The sequence below is a fragment of the Triturus cristatus genome, chromosome 6 (assembly GCF_964204655.1).
Source record: "Triturus cristatus chromosome 6, aTriCri1.1, whole genome shotgun sequence".
In the NCBI taxonomy this organism is placed as follows: Eukaryota; Metazoa; Chordata; class Amphibia; order Caudata; family Salamandridae; genus Triturus; species Triturus cristatus.
This window is the reverse complement of record NC_140589.1, coordinates 1,390,099,808-1,390,110,351: the sequence shown is the minus strand read 5'-3', so window position 1 is coordinate 1,390,110,351 and position 10,544 is coordinate 1,390,099,808. Positions and strand designations below refer to the sequence as shown.

General features: G+C 48.5%; 1 protein-coding gene across 1 annotated transcript; it reads right to left on the bottom strand.

Moving 5' to 3' along the window:
- Nucleotides 1–3,961: 3,961 nt before the first annotated feature.
- NKX2-2 (NK2 homeobox 2) lies at nt 3,962–10,147 on the bottom strand. Its single transcript, XM_085609348.1, has 2 exons — nt 9,095–10,147; nt 3,962–5,451 (listed from the first exon to the last, which is right to left on the bottom strand). The coding sequence occupies exons 1-2, from the start codon at nt 9,336–9,338 to the stop codon at nt 4,874–4,876; spliced, it is 822 nt and encodes a 273-aa protein (XP_085465474.1). The 5' UTR covers nt 9,339–10,147; the 3' UTR covers nt 3,962–4,873.
- Between the last annotated feature and the right edge of the window lie 397 nt (nt 10,148–10,544).

Here is a 10,544-nt window from a genome sequence, read left to right as displayed (position 1 = left end):
TAACTTTTAAGGGGCCCAAAGTTTTGCTAAGAAGCTCGGGGCTGGCACAAGGCCAAGGCTGTGTAGTCTTGATTCTACCTCACGCCGCTTTCTTCCACCCCCCCCCCCCCCCCCCCTATACTTCCCGTCTCTTTATTTCACTCCTTCAGGCTCTTTTTCCTTCCTGCTTTCTTACTTTGTCGTTTTTTTCCGTCTTTTTGTCGCTCCAGCTTTCATCCGTTCGTGTTTTCACTCCTATGCTCTGGATCAAAGTCTGGGGAGGAACAATAAGTGACGACCACCCAAAATGGCCGCCGATGGGTTCCACCTGTAACCACTGGCACAAATTAAGCTCTGAAGATCCTATTACTCGTCTGTCTGATTGTGGCCAGCGTACCTCGTCGAAAACAAACCTCTGTGTTTTAAAGGGGGTGTGCATCAAGCGCCTCTGTAAAAGAAATATTGCAGTAATACTGTCGAGGGCGCTACTTTACTCTAGTAACTTGCAGCTTGTCTGTCCTTCTATAGGCCACACGTGTTTCCAAACAACAGAGTGTGCATTATGGGGGGAACGAAACCATTTCATGAAACACAACGAGCTGGTTCTTCCCCGAAGCCATCCGATTGAATCTTGCAGAATGCCCCATTATCCCCTCTTACCCCATTTCAGCCCATAATATGTTCCCTCTCTCCACATAGCCTGGGTGCACTCACCGCATCGCGTCTGCACGCGAGACGCCGTGCACCTGCCGCGTGCCGCCATGGCCTGATTGCATGAGATTGCGTAGGTGCCGGTGTAAATCAGTATTTGCACCAAACATATCGCACTGTTCTGCCAGTGATGCACTTCCCCGTTTGTAAACTGTTCACGTTTTTGCACGAGACAATGTTTGTGAAGGTGGCTGCAGAATTGCATTAACCCCATTGAAACTCGACGCATTCAGGAAAAGTTGGTGCAATCTTGCACGACTGCAATCCCATGTATTCGGACTCCTGCCTCATATTCTCCACACGTCCAACTCGGAAGCTGTATGCAACCACACAACATGGCCACCGCCTATTGCGTGGTGACTGTTTATGGGCAGTGTTTCTTAGACAAATGACACCGTCCTTAAATCAACACAGCCCAGAACAACAGCTACCTGCCACACACCGACACAAACCTCCAGCCTCTGGTATTCGGCAGCGCTTTATTTGTGCCGGTGCTTGTAAGTGCTGGCAAACGACACTCATTTCTGGGGATCACGAGTTAATTCTTTAATCCTTATACGTTGACCCTAGGAAAAAACAAATGGATAAAGGGCTGGAATGAAGGGGGGGGGGGGGGCGAACGACTCGTCATACGGAGAAAGCAGGCCACAAGAGTGAGGTAAAGGTACGGGAAGGCTGGAGGTGGAGGGAAGGGGTGTCAGGTGGAATCGGGTCTAGGCAGCCCTGGTACTGGAAAATTACCGCATTTGCAGTGCCGACGACTGGCTTCGAGTGAGAACTCTGCACCCCCACACTTTTGTTTCCCTCACACATTAAGCTCTGTGGACATCTGGACGCGGGTGCTCTTTCTGGTACCCAGGCCTGCCTGTGGTTTTAAAATGAAATGAAGTAGTTACCGGCAGCGACTGGCCTACGCTGGGTCGTGTTTGCCCCTGGGTCACTGCCCTTCACCCACGGAGGGCGAGCAGAGGCTGCGCAGTAGCATATGCTGCTGTGGGTGAGGTGCGTGGGTGGAATGTTCACTAAATATGAGCCTTTGGCAGCGCACTTCGTACCTAACAGGCACTCGTTCTTAATAGTTGTTTATGTTAACAGCGCCAGCCTATTAAGCTTAGGGAGCGAATGCAGCAACAACAACGCACACTCACAAGCGGACTCGCTCCCTTCTAAACAGTGTACGCGCGCTTTAAACACGGTCCCGTTCTAAACAGTGAGTGTACACCCTGCACTGCACACGCACACATTCAAAAGCAGACCCGCCCCTTCTAAACGGTGTACGCGCGCTTTAAACACGGTCCCGTTCTAAACAGTGAGTATACACCCTGCACTGCACACGCACACACTCACAAGCGGACCCGCCCCCTTCTAAACGGTGTACGCGCGCTTTAAACGCGGTCCCGTTCTAAACAGTGAGTATACACCCTGCACTGCACACGCACACACTCACAAGCGGACCCGCCCCCTTCTAAACGGTGTACGCGCGCTTTAAACGCGGTCCCCCTTCTAAACAGTGAGTATAAACCCTGCTCTGCACGCGCACACACGGACACACTCACAAGCGGACCAGCTACACAGTGAGTACAAACACTGCACAACACGCGCGCACACACCCACAAGCGGAGCAGCTACACAGTGAGTACAATACAAACCCTGCACAGCACGCGCGCACACGCACTCACCCATAAGAGGACCCGCATACCTTCTAAACGGTGTAGATTCGCTTTACACACTGTGCCAATTCTAAACAGTGTGTACAAACCCTGCACACACACACACAAGCGGGCCAGCATAAGTTCTAAACGGTGTACACTCGCTTTAAACTTGGGCCCCATTCTAAACAGTGTGTGCAAACACTGCACAGCAGGCACGCTCGCACACACCCAGTACACTCACACGCGGACCAGCTTATGTTCTACACGGTCTCGCTGTACACACGGTGCCCATTCCAAGCAGTGAGTATAACTCCTAAACAGCAAACACAACTGACCATTGTGCACACACACTGTAAACGGTGTGCATACGCTCACTGAACAGTGAACACGCAGGCGCCAGTATACAACCATACTCTAAACAGTTTACACAGGCTCCGAAAAGTGCGCATACACAAGCACACTTTCCAAACGGTGTCCGCATACTTCCTCGTACCAATTCTAAATATTTGTACACAGTGTGAACAGTGTACAACCCCAGATACACATACTCACTCAACTGTGTAACTACACACTGAACAGTGTACATAAACAAGTACACAGCATACAACCCCATCCTAAACATGTCGCGTGCGCGCTCACACACACACACACACACACAAGGTGACCACGTTTGGGAGCATTAACTAGACACTGAACACCATGTTTGCCAAATGTCACCCCCCCCCCCACCCCAATTGTGATGAGTGTAATCACAAGACAGCTGCAGGCAACGTTTTTTCCGTGACGTCTTTGTTACGGCGTGGATCATTTTACAACGTCAACGTTTCAAGCTGGGACTATATAAAATAATTCAACAATTACGAAATTACACAAAAAAGACAGAATAAGAAAGGCTCGAGACTACGAATGTTGCCGGCCCCTTTATGGAGGGATTAACGGGGCCGAAGCAGGCAAGCAGCGAAGGGTCCAGGGCGCTGTTCAAACATTTCAAGGGGGAAAAGTGCAACTCAAACAGAGTCCGCGGCCCCTGTGACTCGAATAAGGGAAACAAAGGGGGGTTGCAATACTGTATCCACTGGCAGTAAAAGCTCCTCGGCTGAAGGGTCACCCACCACTTCCCTGAAGTGAGACAAGGTTTACTTTCCACCTCTCTCGAGACACTGCGAGCCCCCAGGCGGGACACCTCACACCGCAGGCAGCCGCCGGAAGAGCCGGGACAGGGCCCGCCCATCACTGTGCGATAATGGAAGCGTGAGTTTGTGAAACCAGACGCACCACGAACGGACACGTGAAACGGGCACTTATGGTAGAAACGTGCACGAACTGGGTTATGGTGACAGACACGCTAATAATGTGAAGACTAGGACATGTTAATAAAACAGCCACACGTTTACATATCAAATCCACAATCTGGAACAACGCTGTTCTCGAGGTGTGAGACGATTTCGAGCAAAAAGTAGGCATCCTGAATAATAATCATAATAAAAACATCAATAACTAAAGAACAATAATTAAGATTATTATTTTCATGAATGAATTTCAGACTCTGTGCGCAATGAACTCCTTACCACAAACAAACAACAAACGTCGGAACAATCCTACTTTTTTAAAACGCCGCATTTTATTACAAATCTTATAAAAACTGGCGAAAAAAGGTGAAAGTACCTTTTCGTTCTTTTAGGACTTGTACACAATGCTTGTTGTAAAATTTCGATGGAAATCGCCAAAACGGACGTTTTGCTTTCAGTTTTTTCACAGTCTGAAGGCGAGTTAGATTGCGTGTTACCAAACATTCCCCTCAAGCACCCCCTCCCCCAGAGTTACTGAGGCGTGCAATAACTAACCCCTAGCGCTTACAATGAAAAGGAGGGGCTTCATAACGCTGCCTAATTTGTTTCGTCCGTGACCATAAATATTTAAAAAAGGTTTCTTAAAAAAGGAGAGGGCAGAATAAACGTTCTATATTTTATAAGTGTCCTTCACTTCCTTTATACACAACGGACAACATATCTACAGCACGCAAACATATTATACAAAACACAAGAGCAGAGTTCGATGTATCTGTGTCACTTGTAGGTAGGTAGAGGGAGCAGAACTGTGTAAACATGGCGAGCAGAAAAAGGTTTCAGAGAGAATCGAAATTTCCCCCCATAAAATCAAAAAGTCCATAATAATAATTATATAATAATATTATTAATAGTTTCCTATTTTCAACGTTTTAAGTTTTGTAGCTGTGCCTGTAAGCTATGTGCAGAAAAAAATACTGCAATTTTCCAGGGCACTCCTTTCTCTGATTTAATGTTTTTTTAAAAATCTTTTAAAGCACTGTGCTCTGAGCAGTAAAAATAATATTGTTTACAAGATAGTTCTTTTTTATTTTTAATGTTTTCGGAACACTTCGTGTCAGTTCGGTGCACGCAAGTAGCAGTATTCTTCTCAGTGTCTTCACGAGCGTCTTTTCTGCTTGTTTTCCCTCAGTTTGAGCACTGCGAGCTCCGGGCAGCAGTCTAAAAGAGTTTCTTCAGTTTGCCTTACCAAGTCCACTGCTGCGCCTGCACCAGGTGGTGCGTGGCCGGGTACTGCGCGTTGCTGCTGGCCGAGCTGTAGTGCGCGGCGCTGTACTGCATGTGCTGCTGCAGGGACTGCGCGCTGTAGGCGGTGAAGGGCAGCCCTCCCGGGAAGGAGGCGGCCAGGTCCTGCGCCTTGAGCGTGTGGCACGGCTTGCCGTCGCGCACCAGCACCGGCACGGCCACCCTGCGCGGCGAGGGCAGCGGCGTCACCTCCATGCCCTTCTCGGCCCGGGCGCGCTTCATCTTGTAGCGGTGGTTCTGGAACCAGATCTTCACCTGGGTGGGCGTCAGGCGGATGAGGCTGGCCAGGTGCTCCCGCTCGGGCGCCGACAGGTAGCGCTGCTGCCGGAAGCGCCGCTCCAGCTCGTAGGTCTGCGCCTTGGAGAAGAGCACCCGCCGCTTGCGCTTCTTCCCCGCCTCACTGCCGCCGCCAGCCCCTGAGGGGTCCTTCTCGGTGTCCGGGGACTCGTCGGCCGAAGGGTCCGGGGACTTGGGCGAGGAGGGGTCCTGCTGGGAGTGACCGGAGGCCAGGCCGTGCACTGTGGAGAGGAAGCAGAGGTCAGCGCACGCGTCCATTCACTGTCATAGTTACATGTTTAGCATATCATACACCCTATATATTGGAAGAACTCACGTTAATACGAAGAAATGGAACGTACAACCACATACCACCTATAGCTTTATATATTGTATTGGAAGCAGATACTTTAATGGCAAACGTTTAACGTATAGCCACATGCCTCCTATACCCTTATCTACATTACTAGACGCGCACACGTTAATAGTAAGATATTTAACGTATAATCACATATCACCTATATGTAGCTTTATATATTTTATTAGAAGCAGGTACTAAAACGGCAGTGGTGTGACATATAGCAACAAGCCTTCAATACCCTTATGTACATTATCAGAAGCACATACTTTAATAGGAAGACGTGTAACATATAGTTAGAATCCCATACCACCATTGTATACTTTTCTAAAAACATGTACGAGTTATTGGTGAAAGGTTTGATGTATATACAAATACCTCTTGGACATTCTAATATATGGTATATACCCCTATCTGCTGTTACATGTTTATTTGTTGATAGCAAAGGGGTTTAATGTATAGATAGTAACTTTTCAACGCGGTAAAAGTACAAATGCTATTCTAAATTGGTTTAAATATGACCTCATACAGTCTAGAACCTTACATAAAGAGTGACGCGCTAGTAGTAAAAAGGTTTTATATATACACACATAACTCTTCTGCCCTTTAACACGTTGTAAGGAATATATCGACTAAGAGAGAAGCTTAAAGCAAAGACGCATGGTTTTCAACCCTATACACTATATTAACTACATGCTTGTTAATAATAGTTTTTAAGTATTACTACAAATACCTTACATCCGTTTCTGCCTTGTTGGAAGTAGGCAGGGCGTTGAGAAGGCTTTCACACATGCCCAGATATGCCTCTCACACTTATGTGCCTTGTTTGGAGCATACAGGATATCGGAAAGGGGGTTCATATTTACACCCATATATACCTTCCACCCTCGTGTGCCATATTTGAAACATAAAGGTACACGTCTAAATATGGCTCCCACCCCTGTGTGCCTTTTGGACTCATATAAGGTATGTGAAATGGGTTTCATATATACACCCAAAGATACCTTCCACCCATGCGCGTCACAATTGAAGCATTAATGTATGAAAAAGGGGAGTCATATATATACATCTGCACATGCCTCCCACCCGCTGTGTGCCTTTTGGAAGCATATAAGGCACGGGAAAGGGCTTTCTCGCGTGCCCATATATGCCTCCCACCCTAGTGTGCTTTGTTTGAAGCATACATTGTATGGGGCTGGTATATTATATACACCTCTAGCTCTCTGCCGATCTACCATACCTTGCTATACAAGCACACGTCCATGGTAAGCCCCCCCCCTCTCCACTCTAGTACACTTTGTTAAAATAAACATGTTAATAGAAGTTGGTATAATTGTGAGGCTATGCCTCTTAAGATCTTCTGTGAATTGTCAGTATCATATATGTTAAGAGCAAGGTGCTAGTTTATTTGTTAGTCATACACTGAATTATTGAGGTTTGGGGCAATATATCCTATACCCACATCTCCATTCGTGTACATTTGAATTGTATCTTAGATTAACCCGGCCTTTACAAAAAGGCTTCCTTCACACCCTCGTGTACTTGGTCAAAATATACTATTTGCTTCGCAAATAGTCATAAGTGTGCATTTTCTTTCAGAAGATTCGTCAGTGTACTGCATTACGTCATCCTGCACTCTGATAAATACATGGGTCTCAACAGAATTCTTTTTTCTTTTCACTTATCTGTTTACATTTTTATTCCATGTTAAATGTATAAAATGGTTAGTAAAATCCCTGCTTTTAAAAAATGTACCAGCTTTAAAATTATGATATATTTGGTTAAAAGCATAATCATTTTCAGAAGTGTTTTTTTCAAATGTAAGCCCCTGTGTTTTCTGATTTTCACAAGGAAAAAACAGATCAATAATAAAGAAGCGGCTAAGGCTGAGATAGAGAAGAACGATAAAATGTATTAACAAGTGACACTTCCATTCTCGGTTTCCTCCTTTGACGAGGCTGTTCTTAAAGTCTGCCAGCTTACGTTTCGAGTACTGGGTTCAAGTTTTACAGCCTGCTTTTAACAGTTTTAAAAATACTTATTCAACATTGCATATATTTTGCGTCTACATTTGCGTGCTCAGAATTTTGTTTTAATAAACTCCTTTGCATCTGTAAAGAGTCGGTCAAAATGATACTGTTTATTGGAACGGATTTCAACATGTATTTCCGCCCGATTAAAATCTTCTATCCTCGGCTACCACTTCTAAGACTTAAAAAAAAAATAATCTCTCTATTTTATCTGGTTAAAACTTGCTAAAAAGCACACGCTTCGATGTGTGTATTGGTTAAACTATATTCCTTTTGCTTTGAAAACAATTTGTTTATAATATAAAATGAATGCATACATTGTTTGTAAAGGGCTGTATGCCAATTCAAATTTGTAGTTTTATCTTTAGAATCATATACCTAGTTTTCTAAAACAGTCTGTGCAGTCTGTATGTTCTGTCAAAGCTGGGAACTCTTAAGCACCGACTAACTAGCGAGATTACGCGCGATTGTAAAGGGGACATCTTTAAAATGACGTGTTTCTCTCTGAGAGAAACAAATAACTCAATCGGTGGCACTCAATGGTTTAATCGAATTGATAACGAGAGAGATGCTGCCCCAACCCTCAACACCTATCACACATACCAGTGTGGCCTTATCTCTGGGAACGGCACGCAGCCAGCAGTGCCCTCTAACGAACCCTTGCGCCAGCGCGCTGGACAGCGCATTGTGCCGCGTTGTGCAGGGCCGCGCTGTAAAGAGCCTGCGCTCCGCTGTCCTGGCGGATTTAAAAAACCCATTCGGGTAGAGCCGGCCTGTGTGTACCCATAGAGAGGTCTGCTACCCCGCAAAGTACGTGGATCGATTCTTAAAGAACAGTCTCACAGTGGGCTCATTGATCGGGGCACAGCCGTGGAGACATTTGTGCGCTCGAACTGCCAAAAAGCGAGAGTTGAGCAGGGGTCGGGAGACACACAAAGCCTCTCTGTCTCAACAGTTTGCTATTTGTGGCTGCGTGGAGTTGGTGCTCATCTCCGAGTGACAGGAAGAAAAAACACACACTCCAGCCACGAGAAATCGGAAAGATGATGGCCATGTTAAGATGCGCGGGGCACGGACTATTTGGAACAGCAAAACTGAAAGTAAGTGTGCAGCGCGAGGAGCTTTGATTCGGAACATTCTTGCAAACGAATGAATCAGGCGCCCGAGGCAGGCTGCCAATATTTCCAGAGTGAGTTTACAGCGTGAAGGAGATAAGCCAAGCCTTTCACTCGCCCCCACTCCCTACCGCAGGCTGGGGGGAGGGCGCTCAGGCAACCAGGTGTCATGAAAAGTGAAGCGCTGAGAAAACAGTATTTAAAAAATCAATCGCGCCGGGTGATACCCTTATTACACTAACACACATTCTTAGATGCCTGCCTTCTAGAGAAAAAGAGTCCCTGTCCCTGACAGGTGTCACACAACCACGCAGGTGTTCTATAGGAAAAGCAGGGGCGCGCGCAGACAGGCAGGGGCGCGCGAGGCGGCGCGGGTACTTACAGGAGTATTGGATGCTCTCGGTGGTGGCCAGCCACCTGGTGTAGGGGTTGTCACTGCTGTCGTAGAACGGGTTCTTCGGGGGTAGGCTCTGCACCGTCTCCAGCGGACTCTGCTTTTTGGGGGCTTCCTCCCCTTCCGTCTCCTCGTCGGCCCCCTCGGGCTCGGAGCCCTCCTCGTCATTGGTGTCGGGGAGGTCTAAAATGTCCTTCACCGAGAAGCCGGTCTTGGTGCTGCCCAGCGCCATGCTCTGGGGCGGGGAGGTGGTGCCCACTGTGCTGTCGGTTCCAGTCCTCACAATCCAAGGGTCAGGCGAGGGGGGCGAGCACGGGTGAGGGCCTGTGGGGCGAGGAGGCAAGCTTTGGGATGAGGACGCGCCAAGGTGGCCAGAGCACAGTGGCCAGGTGCGTGGGGTCCTCTGAGGCGCACTGAGTTGCAGGTGGATGTGGTGAGGTGCGAGTGGCTGGCTGTGCCCCAAGTCAGGTTGGACGTCACTGGAGAGCCCTGCTCAAGCGCTCTGCTCTAGAGGCGGCTGCTGGGGTGGATGCTGACCCTGCTGAGTGCATCGGGATGCGGTTCGAGGTGGCGTGCAGGGGTGGCCACCCGTATCCACAAGGCACAGGCACCAGGTGCCTTCACTGTGTACTTCCACTGAGGAGCACTGAGTACAGCTGGTGGTGGGAAGCAGGGGTGTCCGCCTGTCCTGCTGAGGCGAACTGAGCTGCAGTTGTTGGCAGGGTGCAGGGGTGGCTGGCCGAAGCCTAGGGTACAGTGTCAAGGCGCTTTCAATAGAGAGTCCCGCTGAGGAGCGCTGGGATGGTGGTGTGGTACCACACGGCAGGGTGTCCAGTCGCCTTTACTGGCGGCTCCTGCTGGGGTGCACTCTGCAGCTGCGGCTGGAGGTGGCGTGGTGCAGGGGCGGCCGGTCGTAGCCACGTCAGGGTGTCCAGGTGCCTTCACAGGAGAGTCCTGCCGAGGAGCGCGGAGCTGCGGCTGCCTGCTGCCTGGCCAGAATAAGCCATTGCCGGCGTCTCCAGTCCATATAAGGTTGCCGTGCACACACCGGACCTGCAGAGATCAGAGGAGAGGAGGCATTAAAAAAACGCGAAAAAAAAGGCTGGCCACGTGTGGGCGGGTCCTAGGAGTCAAGTGGATGAAGACAGTGTTTGCAGACGTGAAATTGTGGGTTTTGGGGGGAGCTCTGAGCGCCCACCATTGGCGCTGCGGCAGCCGTGAGTGGTGTAACGTGTCAATTAATTACAAAGACGGGGAGGGCCCTTTTACACGGTATTTACATACAAAGGACCTCCAAGCATTCCCGATATCCCACACACTCCAGAGGACGGTTTTAGCAAATTGTCTAAAGGACGGAGGAGAAGAAAAAAAAGCCCTGCAGCATCCATGCCCCCCACTCTTGGAGGAAATTGGGAGAAAGGACGGCTCAGAGAGAGGC